This window comes from Rhinolophus ferrumequinum, chromosome 8 (assembly GCF_004115265.2).
Source record: "Rhinolophus ferrumequinum isolate MPI-CBG mRhiFer1 chromosome 8, mRhiFer1_v1.p, whole genome shotgun sequence".
Classification (NCBI taxonomy): domain Eukaryota; kingdom Metazoa; phylum Chordata; class Mammalia; order Chiroptera; family Rhinolophidae; genus Rhinolophus; species Rhinolophus ferrumequinum.
The window spans coordinates 13159295-13175663 of record NC_046291.1 but is presented as its reverse complement, the minus strand read 5'-3'; the positions used below and the strand labels follow the sequence as shown (position 1 = coordinate 13175663).

General features: G+C 40.2%; 1 protein-coding gene across 2 annotated transcripts in view; it reads left to right on the top strand.

Moving 5' to 3' along the window:
• The window catches only part of ACSL3 (acyl-CoA synthetase long chain family member 3), a 65854-nt gene that overhangs the window by 32975 nt on the left and 16510 nt on the right, over positions 1–16369 (top strand). For both annotated transcript variants that reach the window (XM_033112345.1, XM_033112344.1), the window contains 4 exons: positions 2763–3180; positions 12157–12334; positions 13633–13742; positions 14746–14884. In XM_033112345.1, the coding sequence (XP_032968236.1) occupies positions 2803–3180; positions 12157–12334; positions 13633–13742; positions 14746–14884 (805 nt within the window). In that variant the 5' untranslated portion in view covers positions 2763–2802. The remainder of the gene's footprint in view (positions 1–2762; positions 3181–12156; positions 12335–13632; positions 13743–14745; positions 14885–16369) is intronic.

The window sequence follows — 16369 nt, the reverse complement described above, 5'->3', positions numbered from 1 at the left end:
CCCGAGGGGCTGATTCCTGAACCCCTCCTGCTTTTCGTGCTTGTTCAGACTTGGGGGATCATCTATTCTTCTCCCCAGTCTGAAAGAGCATAATAAGCTGTCATTTGGTCAAGCGGACTTCTCAGAAAATGCCAGAACCAGCCCCCCTACCTTTCACTCTACTCTTCCTGAAGTACTGTTTACACTCAGTGCTTAGTACTTAGTTTTATGATTAGTTTTAGCTCTTACATGATCCATTTTGAGTTAATTTTTTTAATAAGAAAGGGCTCTATGTTTGTTTTACATGTATATATCCAGTTGTTCCAGCAACATCTGTTGAAAAGACTTCTTTCCCTCTTGAATTCTCTTCCCACTTGTTGAAAATCGGTTGTCCATAATATAAGGGTTTGTTTCTGGACCCTCAGTTTTATTTCATTGATCAATGTCTGTCCTTTTGCTAGTACCACACTGTCTTGATTACTATTGCTTTTTAGTAAGTTTTGAAATAAAGATGTTTGAGCCTTACAACTTTGTTCTTTTTCAAAATTAAATTTTGGCTGTTTGGCTGGTAACTTTGAATTTCCATGTGAATTTTAGAATCAGCTTACAGATTTCTGTATAAAAGCCAGCAGAGATTTTGATAAGGATTGTGTTGAATCTGTACATTAATTTGAGGAATGTTGTCATTTTAACAATATTTAGTCTTACAATCCATATGTGGGATGTTTTTCTATTTATTTAGGTCTTTAATATCTTTAAACAGTGTTTTGTGGTTTTCATAGTACAAATTTGCAGTTTCATATCTAATCCTAAGTGTTATTTCTTAGTGTTATAAATATAATTCTTTTCTTAACTTCATTTTCTGATTATTCATTGCTAGTGTACAGAAACACAATTGACTTTTGTATATTCATCTAACATCCTGCAACCTTTGATGAACTCTTATTCTACTAGTTTTTTTTTTTTTTTTTTAGTGGATTGCTTAGGATATGTACAGTCATATCTGTGGATAAAGATAGTTCTTTAAATCGCAGTATGATTTTTTTAATTCAAAATACAAACATGCAAAATTAAATTTCAGTGAGAGTACTTAGTTAACACTGTTCTCCTAGTTACTAAGGTGCATCTATGCTTTACAGCTCAGATGTCCTGTTAGTTTTCGTTGTGCCATTTTCTGCTACAGAAACCTTCAGTGGCCCCCCGCCATGCCTTTTATGGCAAAAATACAGAGTTCTCCAGAGCACTGCACAATACATTGTCGCAGAAAACAGCTTGGAGTGGTGGAGAACAGAGCCCGGGGATCGGTTTGGAGTCTTGGCTTCTCACCAGCTGTGCATGGGCAAATTTGGAGGTGTTCCTTATCTTGTAAAATTGGGGAATTGTACTGTTAATTTTTTAAGCATGGTTTCTTTTAGTTCTTTGAACATATTTATAATAGCTGCTGTGATGTGTGTTCTGCTCAGTCTGACATTTGGGCCCTCAGAAGGACGATTTCTGTTTCCTGCTTTCCCCCGATATATTAATATGTATGGGCCATACTTTCCTATTTATTTGCATACCTTAATACCTTTTTGTTTTAAACTGGACATTTTGGGTGTGTTATAGCAATTCTGAATTCTGAGTCCCCTCCGCTTTCTCAGGGCTTCTTGTGGTGTCGTGTGCTTGTTCCTTTGTTCAGTGCAGTTTATCTTTTCTGCAGTGTGAGCCCTCTGATGCGGCTCTGCATCCGGCACGACCTCCTCTGTGTGCAGACGTGCAGTGTGTTTGCCCACCTCGCGTGTGTAGGTTTTATGAGAAAGGGACGTAGACCTTTGTTCAGTTACATTCACTGTACTTAGAATGGTATCTGAAACATAATAGATTCTCAGTAAATTTGATGAGTGCAAAGTATAAAATGATCAAAGTTTACCACCTTGTTGCTTCACAGTTTAACTTGCCTACATTGAAAAAATATCTAGAACCACTATGGGAAGTGAGTTTTATGTTGTTTGCCAACTCCAATTGCTTGCTGCTGCCTCGAGTGAGAGACGTGGGCTCACTGGGCAGGAATGCAGGGATCAGCAGTGTCTGCGTGGGCCCGTGGGCCCCAGAGAAGGGGCGATGTGCGAAGTTCTTGCCATGAGCCGCTGAAGAAAGGGAAGTGGGTGTGTTTGGTCTCCATTCTTTTGTAGGTCTTCTGCTTGCTCCCTTCTTGCCACTAGGAAGTGTCTGGGGATACTACTTGGGGTTAGGTTGGAAAAGCTACCTGTTTACAGATTGATGTGGAAACTTTCTGTGGTAATTCCATTGTTAATAGACGTGGTACAAATGAGTCTCTTACAAGTATCGGGTGGACAGGACACTGCTGGGGCCAGTTACCACCACATTTCCCCGAAAATAAGACCTAGCTGGACCATCAGCTCCAATGCATCTTTTGGAGCAAAACTTAATATAAGACCCGGTATTATATTATATTCTACTGAGTATTATATAGTATTATATTATATTATATTATATTATATTATTATATTTTATTATACTGGGTATTATATTACATTATATTATATAAAACCCGGTCTTATATTAAAATAAGACTGGGGCTTATATTAATTTTTTGCTCCAAAAGATGCATTAGAGCTGGTGGTCTGGCTAGGTCTTATTTTCAGGGAAACACAGTAGCTGCTGCTTGATGGCGAAAAACAAAAAGTATTCATTCGCTTATCTAATGTGAAGAATTTTTCTTCAAAGTTATTTGTTATTTAAAAGTGATTTTGAATTAATATCTTTCTTTCTCTTCCTTGTAGATTCTTACGGAGATCTGTTAATTCTACTTTTTGAGCACTTATGAATAACCACGTATCTTCAAAACCAACAACCATGAAGCTAAAACAGACCATCAACCCCATTCTTTTATATTTCATACATTTTATAATATCACTTTATACTATTTTAACATACATTCCATATTATTTTTTTTCTGAGTCAAGACAAGAAAAATCAAACCAAATTAAAGCAAAGCCTGTGAATTCAAAACCTGAGTCTGCATACAGGTCTGTTAACAGTTTGGATGGCTTGGCCTCGGTATTATACCCTGGATGTGATACACTAGATAAAGTTTTTATGTATGCAAAAAACAAATTTAAGGACAAAAGACTCTTGGGAACACGCGAAGTTTTAAATGAGGAAGATGAAGTGCAACCAAATGGAAAAATTTTTAAAAAGGTAAGGCGATCTTTCATTGCCTTTGAATTTCCTCTCCATAACATGTACTCTTAGAAATGGTGGCAAGGGGCAAGGGACGTGCACGGGCCTACTTCTGTGGGGATTTGCCCATGGGGCAGGAGACACAAGGTAGGAAGGGACTGGTCTGCTCTAATCTCATGCCGCACCCTCTGGCCCTTACTTGTCCTGAACTTTCACAAAGCCTGAGAAGCCCACGGGTGTGAGGTGCAGGGCGTGGGGGGGTGGGGCACAACTGAACCCAAATGGTTTCCAGGGCCTGGAGTAGAATGTCTAGGGCAGTTTGGGGTCGGACACCCAAAACTCCTGGTGGTTCCAGAGCACCTGTATGTGCTTCAGGTTGCTCTGGGTTTTGGGATGGGACCTGCTGTTTTCTGATTCTAATGTCGCTTCCACTGGGCACTTAATGTCTTGGTCCTTTGGTTGTGGCATTTGCATGGTTTTGAAGGATTTCTTTTCACCAGTGGAGAAGAACCTGCCATTGTTGATTTGAAACAGGGTATAAGAGCCTGGACTTCAGATCCAGTCTACGGGTTTGAATCTTAGCTTTTCCACTTACTAGCTGTGTGACTTAGGAAAAGTCAGTTAACAATCTGGCCTCTCTTTATCTATAATATGAAGATAATGATCATTGCTGATAATAGCATTTCTTTGAGCCAGGCTGTAAGAGCTTTACCTATGTCAACTTAAACTTAAGGCTTTTAATAGCCCCATGAGTTAGTGTTATCCTTACTTTACTGATAACAACACAGCGGCACAGATAGGTTGGGCAACCTACCTATGGACATTGCAGCTAGCTAGTGCTGAAGCCAGAGCTAGAACCCAGGCCCTCTCGCTCCATACCCCTTAAAACAATCCCAGCACACATGCGCACACAGGCACTATGCGTGGCACACTTTGGCATCTAGTGTAAATGCTCTAGCTTCTATTATTGTTACTGGGATTTCAGTGGGAACAACTACAGTGAATACAGAGACAGATGATGGAGTAGTGTGGCACAATGAAGGGTAGTAAATGTTGATGTAAGAACGTTCCAACCTGTAGAGAGTTTTTGTAAAAGTTTATTTGAGCCAAACTGACGTCACATGCTGGGGAGCAAGACCTCAAATGCTCCCGAGAATTAACAGTTTTGCAGCTTCTTTTATGCATTTGAGATTAAGGAGAGGGACGTAAGGAAGATTAGAGAAATTGAGGTGGGGATTGGATTATAGAATAGTAACAAAATTATGTGCTCTTTTGAGGGTTAATACCCCCTTCAGAGTATTACTCCTGGTACTTCTGGTGGTAACCTAGATAGACAAGGAAAATGGACAGGCTGGCTTAAAACCTCTCACTAAGGAAGTTATGTGCCTGGGGCGTGACGACCCACCATGACCTACCCAGTTAGGAATTTATGGTCAGATCACCCTGTAAGGTGACTTTCCGTAGAATCCACTCACCCCCTTTTTTTTTAATCCACAAAGCTATAGAAATGACATGAAAAGGCTGTTTTAGAACTTGGATACATGACTTTGTTAAAGCAGTTCTTGAAGCCCCTGTAGGTAAAAACTGAAGATAAAACCTTTTAGAGGCAGTAAGATGGTCTGTAGTTGCTTGATAACGTTGGCTGGGTTATAGGATTAATACCTGTGTAGGCAACGTTAGTTTTCTCTTACCCTTTTTTTCCAACTACATCCTGACTCCAGCTTCATTTTTCTATCAGTCATGAAGGAACTCTCAGATCTTGGAGGAAAGTCCAAGTAATCACAATAGGGAATGAAATTCTCAGAGCTCCTCTCACTGCAGAGCCAGGCCGTGTTGTTTAAACTACTTAATGGTCCTTTCGCTCTGGTGCTTAGCATACGAATTCCATGTTTTTTCTCCTAAACATGAAGGAGACAGAAAGCAAGCTAATGTCAGTAAGTCCTAGAAATTAAATTTATTTAAACTCTAGACAAGAATCTAAATGTTTCCCACCTTAAAATAGAATGATCTTTTATCTTGTTCTGCCTGGCACAGTCCTGATTTATACCTGTTGATCTGACCTTAATACGTCCCCCTGGGAGTCTCAGAACTGGTTTGGAAAAATGATATGGTTACTCGACTTTTAAGGCATATTCCCTGTTTCTTTGGTTTTTTCCCCCCTACTAAATTAACTTAAGATCTAACTGGAGGTAATAGCATATTTCTAGAAATTGAAGTGATATAGTTAAGCATGTTTGATTATTTTGTAGCCTATAGATTATAATTTACAAAACATTGTTTTCATAATGATGTCTGATTTTTGTCATGTTTATTTGGTGCTTTTTATGGTATACCATCTTTGATTCTGTTTTTGAGAGATCTGGTCATTATAAGAGGTACCGAAAACACTGCATTTTTTCAGTTGCTAAAGTTTTCCACTCCTGCCTTCTTTTCTACGCTAGTCATATTATTTAAAAAGCATTTACCTTTATCTTTTGATCTGATGCTATTTGAATTCAAAGGCTGGGTTCTCTTATTATGAATCTAAGCACATATAACAGAAGTCCTATTTTAGCAGGAAGTATAACTTTTCTCCAGTACTTCACACATACTGGAGGCATTTTTATGGTGTAAGTACTATTTTTTACTCATCATTCAGTACTCACAGCAGCGAATGAGGTCCCAAGTTTTTAAAAATATGGTGACTATGAAATACCTTCTTAATTTAGATATCAGTATAATTACGGCAAAGTAAAATCCTAGAACTATCATAGTTCCTTAAATGTGACCAGATAACACAGTGGACATAAGGACAGTTGTTTTCCGTGTGTGTGTGTGTGTGTGTGTGTGTGTGTGTGTGTTTGTTTACACACACGGCTTTTTCCTCCCTTTCCTGACCATGGTGCCTTTATGGTCATTGTTTATTCAACAAAGAAATACTTGAACGCAAATAGAAAAGTTGGAAGGTGAGGAAAACTACTTTTCCTCAGTGACTTTTTCTGTCTATACTGCATTACCATTAGAAGGTCTGTCTATCATTGGCATTTGTGATTCATCATACTTTTTTGGAAGTCTTTACATAAACTCTGGTATAGAAAACATGTTATATTTTTCTTGTGTGAAATTAGGCTCATTAGAAAATAAAATTAATTTTTAGGTTTTGTGTATAATAAATGAAGCAAATATTTTCTGTTAGCCTTAAGAAGAAAGTGTGCTGTCCCACTGGTGATCTAAGACTAGTTTCTGTTGGTCTGCGTTGCAGCGGTAGCAGTGGCCTGCAGACTGGACTGTGGGGATCTCAGCTGTGTGTCAAACAAGCTAGGCTTTCTTCTCCCCTGTTGGTTTCTCGGTGTCTCGGTTTCTTGCACCCATTGTATTGCAGCAGTAACAGCATCTGCTGTGGCAGGGCAGTGAAAAGGGGACCTTTCACAACTGGCGTGTAGACGTAATGGTGGGGCTGCTTGGGCCTTGTGGCTTTTACTCGGTGCTCACTCGCCGTGCAGCACAGACACGTTCACAAGTGTGTCTTCATTTTATAATTTCTGTATTTGAAGACAGTCTTTAATTGGGAAACAAAGGTAATGATGTAGCAATATCTAAAAGTTTCCTCCCTGTTTTGAGGCTTTGGGGATTAACCCTAGAATGTATCTGATATAACTGAAACAAAGATACCCAAAACTTTATTTCCAATTAATGAACTGGGAATGGAATGGATTGGAAATGGGATCTTTGTTTCTATCTTATTCTAAAAGTCTATTTTGAGCTCCCAAGGGAAGAGAAGTGAAAGGGAAAAGGCAATGGTGCTGATTCTGCACTAATTATGCCAAAGCAGGGTGGCCCTCAGCTTCACCTAGACAGGTCTTCCTGGGGGGCACAAATTGAAAAACAAAAGGCAAAGAAGCAGAGGCTGCAGTATTCTTGAGGCTTGGCAAGCTTCTACAGCACTGTTGCCCCGTCATGTAGTTTCCTTTCTATGGTTTTACAACATTAGCAGTTACGCACCTGGAGTGTGTGTCAGTGTCACCTGATTGCCACCTTCCCAGCAGCATATCTTTTGAAATGAAGAACAGTGAAATGATTGGTTTTCAGAGCATCTCTAGAATACATGTACCTGAAATAGAACAGAGAATAAAATAATTTTATAGTGAAACAGAAAAGAACACAATGCTGGTTCAAACATTGTGATCTAACCCACCAGAAACACTAATTTTTTTCTTCTATTTTATGCACATTAGAGAGAAGAAAATAGAAGGAATTCTCTAATCATAGTGTTTACAAAGATAAGATTACACTATGACGTTCCTTCTAAATTGATCCAAAAGGATAAAGAAATACTTACTTCTGTTCTTGGGAGTTGACTTAGTTTTCTTTTCCTCTTCCTCAGCACGTACTTTTGTGTTCTTGCTGCAGAGTCACATTTGCATATGGGTATGCTATTTATTTTCTGACTTATTAGGGCATTTACATCATAACTGAGTCATATAATGGTCAGTCTCTTGGCCAGCATTTGTGGTTTGGTTCTTATATCATTCTCCTCAACCAGAACTCTTGGTTTGCCTTTTCATACTTGTCCCTTTCCTTATCTCTGTTAGAGGCACCACCGTGTACCAACAAATGACTCAAGGCAAAAAAACATGGGTGTTTCTTTTTTCCCCCTTACACCCCTGCTTTTTAAAAAACAGATCTTCTGCTTCCGCTCTTGCCTCTGCTGTAACCCACGCACACCGGGCAGCTGAAACGATCCTTTAAGCTGTTATCAGGCCACCTTACTCACCTGCCCAGTAACAGCCCAGCTCCTTTCTGTAGTGCAGTTGGCGATAGTGATTCAGTACTTCGATTCTGGAATGAGTTTGCCTGGTTCATGTTCTAGTCCCGTCACTTAATAGCTGTGCGATTTTGAGAAAGTTACACGTTCTCTGTGCCTCAGTATTCTCATATGTAAAATATGGATAATAATGGTAACTGTCCCTTAGAGTTATTGTGAGAGTTCGATAAGCCAATGTTTGCAGCTCACTTAGCACATACCATGTTTCCCCGAAAATCAGACCTAGCCAGACCATCAGCTCTAATGCGTCTTTTGGAGCAAAAATTAATGTAAGACCCGGTCTTATATAATATAAAGGACCAGGTCTTATGTAATCTAAGACCGGGTCTTACATTAATTTTTGCTCCACAAGACGCCTTAGAGCTGATGGTCTGGCTGGGTCTTATTTTCGGGGAAACACGGTAGGAAACATGGTAAAGGTTAGCTGCCCTGTCATCATCATGATTATTACCAACCATCCAGATTCCTCGAATATTTTCACTTTCTCTACCTCCCTTATAATAATTTGTTTATAATGATCTTCATTTGCAGAAGGAAAGGTTAAATGAAACCAGGTATACTTTGCTGAAGAAGGCAGGAAAGCGTATAATTTTGAAATATTTCTGTTTTAAATGGTTGAAGTAAAAAAAAAAAAATGTCCTAGTGCTCACAGAGGATAAACTTGCAGCCACCCAAAAACTTGATCTTTATTATATTAGACTGTCTCATTCTTCATCAGACTGTCTTCATTCTCATTCAGGGTCCTGAATGGTTAAGTATTTGTGTGCTTCTATTCTGTCGAATGTTCTATATGTTATCTCCATTTTATTTTTATAGTTTTCTTTTGAGATCAGAGACCCTTATCATCAGCATTATCAGACACCTAACTCATGTTCTTGAACATGGTAAATGAAGTTCCTGTGTCCCAGGAGGTGAGAGTCTGACAACACTGATAGTTACACTTGTGTATGTCATATGTGTCATGGAATAAGAGTACAGCCAGCTAAATGTGAGAGGAAGGGGATGGTAGGGATCCTGGTACTGCTCCCCTTAAGTTCACAAACGAGGGAACCGCTCAGAGACTCCCCAGTAAACCATTCACACGGCCACACTAGGCGTTCGTTTTCCTGAATGACTCGGGAAGATTAAACATATCTGTCTTATATGGCTCATGGGTCAGGGCTTTTAGGAGGTGGTAGGCAAAGGACGTTTGCGATTGAATGGTGATCAGAACAAAAGCAGCTATGGGAGTTAAATGATCAGATGCACATGGATTTTTTTCCCCTCAAAGCAATCATTTTAAAAATGCAGCTGCTGGAGGAGAGAGGTTAGAAAAATCCCTCAGAGCCCAGAAGGAACTGAAGTTTTGTTTGATTACACCACCCATTCCACACACTTGGCAAATAATTGCTGAGTGCCTGCTGCCAGGTACTGCTGTAGGCACCAGGAGGGCACTAATGAACAAAACACAGGTTCTTCTTCTCATGGATCTGATGTTTGTATGGGACGAAGACAGACAACTAATACGTGAACAGATTTAGTAACTACTGTGAGGAAATACAGCTGGCGGGAGATCAGATATCGCCTTGCTGAGTAGGTTATGGCTACGTGGAGGACTGCAGAACGAGGAGGACCACCTCTGAAGGTCTGGGTGATGAACCTTGTGTGCAGTGGGCCAGGAGAGTGCGGTGGCTCTCAAACAGGAATGAGCCCAGCTGGGCGAGGCGCTTAGGGTGCACAGTGGAGAAGGCATTCCAGACCCTGAGGGTGAGTGCCTCCTTAAATGATGTGCCCCAGGCACCTTTCTTGCCTCTTCCTAGTTCCTGCCTGGGTCCAACCTGTTTGAAGGACAGAAAGGACAAAGTCGTATTTACAGGAAGTGAGTCAGGGGAGGAGGGCTTGAGATGAGCACGCACACCTGCAACGGCCCGGTCCCTTCCGGCTTTGTAGGCCAGGGTGAGGTGTTGGACTCCATTCCACTGCACGGGGGAGACACTACAGAGCAGGAAGCAGAGGAGTAAGCTGGTTGATGTTTTTTAAAAACCACTCACTGCTGTAGGGGAATGAGAATGGAAGCAAGTTGGCCAGTCATCAGCGTTCGTGAGTTCAGGAGACAGATGGACAAGCAGGACAGAGTGGAGGTGGAAGGAAATGGCTGGATCTGAGGAATGTCTGTTAGACGCCGTAGTTGACTAAGCAAGTAAAAAGTAAGTGGGGTGGGGCGGTCAGGACTGGAGATGGAAATTTGGGCAGCGCTTTGAAGCCATGTCCTTGTGAGTTTTTGGCTTTTGTCGGGGACACTCCAACCATTGCAATACCGAAAGGACTGCAAAGATAGGGGAATAGATGTGTGCAGGTCATTAAACTTGGTGGTAGGAAGATAGGGGAGTTTCTGTTTAATTTCTGATTTCTCAGTGAAGTATGAAACATTATCATCACCTGGAAGTGGAGAAGGGAGACAAAGGGTAGAGGATATTTGGAGGGAGAGAAAGTTTCAAATAGGCATTTCAGAGGGTGAGAAAATGAATATTCCAGGGAAGCATAATAGGATTGCTGGGTGGTGAAATCTGTGATTCTGGATTTAATAAGGTTGGCTGTGTTCGATAGTGTAGGCAGGGAGTTAGTAAATGAGTTTAATCTCACGTTGGGGTCACCATAAGGATAAAGTTAGGATTGGAAACTTTTTGCAGCACAAGTCAGATAAAATTATGGGGTTCACTGAATGTAATATTTATAGGAAAGATCACTACTAGAAGATTCGGTGATTTAAAGAATTAAATGAAACTCGGGTTTTGATTATACTTGAATTAAACTCATGATCTGGTTTCTTTGCCACACGGTGGCACCATCACATGGCTTTATGTATTTGGATTGTATACCTAATGCCTTTTCAGAACTCGTGTGTCCTCTGAAACTCCTAAAGCTCATCATTTAGATTCTAGAATCAAGGCAGTAGCTCATGCGATCTTTGGAGTGTAAAATTCTTAACAGTTGTAATCCAGCTCCTGCAAGTTCCGCCGAATTCTCATCTGTCTTCTCACCCCCACAGAGCTCCTTTTGAAGTCATTGGAGCTCCTCGTGCTGAGCATTTCGTGGGGGTGCAGAGCAAGGTGAGAGTTTCGGATCCTGAAGTTAAATAAGTATTTTAAGTACAGTTAGTTGCCTTATCCATCACAATTATTTCTTAAGTCCTTTATGGAACAGGACACTAGAGGGCAGTATTTATCCTTTTCCAGTTTTAGCTTCATCCGACCTCTTATTTGTGGAAGTCTCTTAAATGTTGTATGCGTTTTTGAAAGTGAATACAGTTTTAAGGTGTGTAAGACATATATTGATGACACAGCCCTGTGTTGGGAACAGCCTGTATATTTTTGCAGTGAGAGGAGCTTTTTATCCAATCTACATATAGTTGGGGATTTATAGTCCGATCTAAGTTGGAGAAAATTCCTAAAGACAACATATGTTAACCATCTTTACAACGAGGTTGTTGCCCATGTAGACTTGCTGGTACCTACTTCTGGTAAGCACAGATGGGATGTGGGAAGTCCAGCGGTGCTGGGGAGTACTTACGGCTTCCGCAGAGGGACTTGGAGTACATAACTAGTGCCCACCTGGTTGTGGAACTAGAGACTGTTCACTTCGCTTATCCACAGTTAGATGCAGCAATTGAAATTGATCAGCTGTAAATATTTCTGTTAGCTTCGTTCTGGCCAATTTGTTTGTGAATCGTGTTTTTACCACCTGATACTGAAATTCAGGAATTCATAAGTAAAGGGAAAGTAAAATTTTGGTACTAGTAGTACTTGATACTAGGCTAAATTTTAAACTAATATCTAAATCGTTTAAGTAAATAAAACCTGTAAATGAATTATTAGCATATGACCCTTGGGCCAGAAAGTTGATCTTTAAGATCCTGTCAAACCCTGAATATTTTTGAAAAAGAACCCCCCTCCAAAAAAAAAAAAAATTACAATTGAAGATTTAGCATAAAATTTGAATTGTCATAGAAGATACTACAAAATAACTAATTTTCAAAATAGATTTTTCACTTGAAACCCACTTTCCAGCTTTTTGTTAAAAAATAGTTTAATTACATGCAAGCATAACTTTCTGGCTTATCAAAATTTGGAACACGTCCTGGCTTTCTAGAAATTAGTATTTTGGTTCTACTGAAAGCTATTTGTATTTTTTTTTGTTGTTTTTTTCATCAGGTTATTCTTGGACACTACAATTGGCTCTCCTACGAAGATGTCTTCGTTAGAGCTTTTAATTTTGGAAACGGCTTACAGATGTTGGGTCAGAGACCAAAGACCAACATTGCCATCTTCTGTGAAACCAGGGCCGAATGGATGATTGCTGCACAGGCGTGCTTTATGTATAATTTTCAGCGTATGTAGGCTTCTTATTTTCTGGAAGAGTGGATTTTTGTTACTGGGGGAGAGATGATAGTATTATTACAAACGTTTCACTCTTAAGAGAGTAAAATTCTGATGTTAATTTTTACCTTGTGTCCAGTCAGCGGAGAACTCTTTGTTACAACTTAGAATTATTGGTCTTCTTTGGAAAGGGAACCAGTTGTAGAACAAATGGTAGGTGCAGTTAATGGATGTAGTAAGGGGACTTGAGCCTATTCATAGGGGACTTTCTGGGTCTAGGGAACTATGCCTGCCCTATGGGCTCTACTATCACCTCTTAGGAATTCCCCTTTGAAATTGGTGTCATTTTGTTACGCCACTTCTATTAGCAGTAACAGTTGTCCTCTAAAACACTTCCAGTCCTGAAACTCAGTGCTAGGTTAAATGATAGGGAATGTTTATATTGTTAACCATTTGAGTGGTAATCCTGATACCTTAGTCTGTGAGGCAGTCCTGGAAGCTTAGTTCTGAGGTCTTGGTGCCAAAATGTGATGTTAAGTATGGCCGTTGTCTTATCCTTACGATGAAACAGAAAAGATACTTTTATCAGATTTCTCGCTGTAAATGCCTCCACTGTTTTTGTTTTTGTTGTAAATGCCTCCACTGTTTTTGTTTTTGTTTTAAACTAGCATACCTTTTTGTTTTCACAGGTTTGGGTTGTTTACAAAATGTTTCTTTTTTGAGAAGCTTTAAAATAATTGTGATCTCTTAAAAAGTCACTCTAAGTCTAACTTTTTTGAGTTAGGCAGAAAGCAAATAAAAATCGACATTTACTTTCAACATTTTTAAGAATGGTTTTCTTTATATTTTTCTACTTTAGAATAAGTAGTGCTGGTGCTTGTTCATGCTATTTTCTTAACATATAATACCTTAAATCTGACCTGCAACATGTTATTTTGTTGGTATATGTTCTTTTTCATATTTTGGTACCAAGTAGTTAGTTAATAACTAAGACTTAAACATTTTAGAAGTCAGACGTAATTCCTTCCAGTATGACAGTCCCAGAGTAACATCTGTAGGTAAAACAAAATAAAATGTAAGAGTTCTTTATTGTAAAATATTGGAAATGTTGGGGGAAATTAGGTAAAGGTGAGTAAGCACAATGTTGATTAGTATATTACAGTAATTTAGTTTGATCATAAACTGTGGCCCCAATGATTGAGGGTTCAGCATGCCCCACTATGATTCATGTCCGCTTTCAGGGGCTTTGCTTATGTTTAGTACTCCCATGAAATATTCGAATATCTGACTTGCTCTTCTTTTTCCCTGTAGTTGTTACCTTATATGCGACTCTAGGAGGTCCAGCAATTGTTCATGGATTAAATGAAACTGAGGTGACCAACATCATTACTAGTAAGGAACTCTTACAAACGAAGTTGAAGGTGAGGACTGGAGGTATTTTATAACTGCTGTCTGATGCCTTAGAATTGCAGTGTCATGAGCTGTAGTGATAGCTCTTCTATGAGCGTTAAAATCCGTAATGTCTTTATAAACTGTTAGGGGTATCATAATTCTGTTCCTTTAGGAAAGAAAAAGGACGTTTTGTATATAATTATGTATAAGTGGTGTAGAGAGTTAAATTAATTTTTAATATGCCCATATCTAAGATGAAGGGATTACAAATTTATTGTGCTCATGTATTCTCTACTCTGTTTTCAATAAATTTGTAATTTTGGAGGTTCATTTTTAAGCTAGTAATTCATTTATCTTATTTCTGAAGCACTGAGTCATGAGTTTTCAGAATATTTTAAAGGGATAAGAGAAACTTTATGGAACTACAGGAAAAAGGAGTTTCTGTAGTCTCGCAGCAACTCCCCATGAAAATAATTTGATTTGTTCTTTTTTTTAAATATACAGAGGGTGCCAAAAAAATGTATACACATTTTAAGAAAGGAAAAAATGGCATTAAAATTGTGATACTCAATATATACCGATAACAAAAGATGGATACAAGTCACGTGTACACATTTTTTGGCACTCCCGGTATATATACAAGTTTATAACTGAATTCCCTCCCCTCCCCCCCTGTATCTTTATTAGCCTCTTTTAAACGTGGGGAGTTTCAGCTACCCTGTAGTTCAGGCAGCTTATATTTACATGTCCATTTTGTGAGGAAGTCACTTTGTTGTTAAGATTTTATCGAAGACCGGTACACCCAGTAAATCTAATGCTATAAAACAGCAATTTAAATTTCAGTCCAATATTTTTCCACCTGAAAAAAGTGCTATTCATACCAGTGTACGCCTCCCCTGTGGGTTTTTTTTTAAGCAAGAAATTAATAATTCACTGAATGTGGTTAATTACTTTTCTTGTGTCCTGGACTGTTTGCTAAGCTGTTTCATGATGAATAATGAAGAACGTGACGAGTGCTTGTGTTTTGTCCAGGATATCGTGTCTCTCGTCCCCCGCCTGCGGCACATCGTCACCGTGGATGGTAAGCCACCAACGTGGTCCGAGTTCCCCAAGGGTGTCATTGTGCACACCATGGCCGCTGTGCAGGCCCTGGGGGCGAAGGCCAGCACAGGTGAGTCACAGCTCCAGTTCCCCATGTCATTTCACAGTGGCCACGGTCCCCAGCGTCGTCCAAGTATGCGATCCCAAAGTTAGATCAAGTGACAAGTCAGTGTTCTAGACCGTCGGTTCTAGACCATCGCTCCTAGGTGTATGTCTACCTTGTAAAGGAAGGGTTAAGGAAAAATACAATTTATGAGTGTTCTAAAAGTGTATATATTTGAAATCAGTTTAAAATACGTTTAGTTGTACATTATACAGTTTTTCTGTTTCCTTTTTCTGACGGTTTTGAATGATACAAAGTTAGTTTTATAAATAATGACATTAACCTTGTCCTCTGTGAATTACCTGTAAGTACTAACAAATAGCTAGAGTGGCTAAACCAAGATCCCTCCTTTTACTCCCTGCTCCAACTCTACCTTTTGCAGAGGGAGCATCGTTTTATCTTCCAGTTAGCACCCCGAGGCCTGGTGACTTCGGGAAGTTCCTACCTTGAAATAAGTGTCCAAAAATGTTAAACAGTGCACTGATGTTTAGGGGCGTCACAAAAAGCTGCTAGGGTGGTGGGGCTGTATTTCCTTTACAGTTGGAAACTTAGTGATGAATTAGAGGTAAACGTTGGCTCAGCTCCGGAATGGGTTAGACTTACATTAATAATTTGGGGCATATTGAATTTTAGGTGCTGGGGGACATTCAGAGGTCGATATCTAATGAGCAGTGGCTTATGCAGGTCTAGTACTTGGGAGTTAAGTTTGGAGCTATGGGATTTGGAAGCTGGAAATACTTAGGTTTTAATTATAGCTGTGGAGTAGGTGAGGTCACCCACCGAGAATGGCGCCTCCAGAGGCCAGCAAGCATTGGTCAGAGAGGAAGGAAGAAAAGTGTGGTTTGTGGAAGACAAGTGAAAGGAGAATGGCGGTGAGGCGCAGGAGTCGTGAGCAGGACCCAGGTGCAGTGGAGGAGTCAGGTGACACAGGGATTGCGAGAGGACCATCCGACGTAGCAGACGTCCCCTTAGCTGTGCTGGTGGAGGAGTGTGGTGCCCTGGGATGAAGGAGTGAGTGGCAGACGAGGAAGTAAGGACTGGAGTGGCAACAATGGTCAAGAAACATATCTGCGCAGGTAGGAGAGAAAGGGTTCACCTGGGAACGTGTTTAAGATCCCCCCCCCCGCCGCCCTCTCCACACACGGATTTAAGAAGAGTGGTTCCAAGATTAACTCAGGCAGATGAACAGCGCCATCCGTGACTTTGGTGCAAATGGAGCACATGTCAACCTTCGTCCAGCCACCCGATTTTTTAGTTGAACTGCTGGAATAGCCTTTTGTCTCTATCTCCTTTCTGAAGTAGACACACACACACAGCAGCCTGAACGGTCCTTACGACAGGTGATGCCAAGCCCCTGTTCGAAACAACAGCACTTTCCACCCCACAGTGAAATCCAGAGTCCTTAGCGTGGCCTCTGAGGCTCTGCATGCGCTGGTCCTGGCTTCCCCTTCA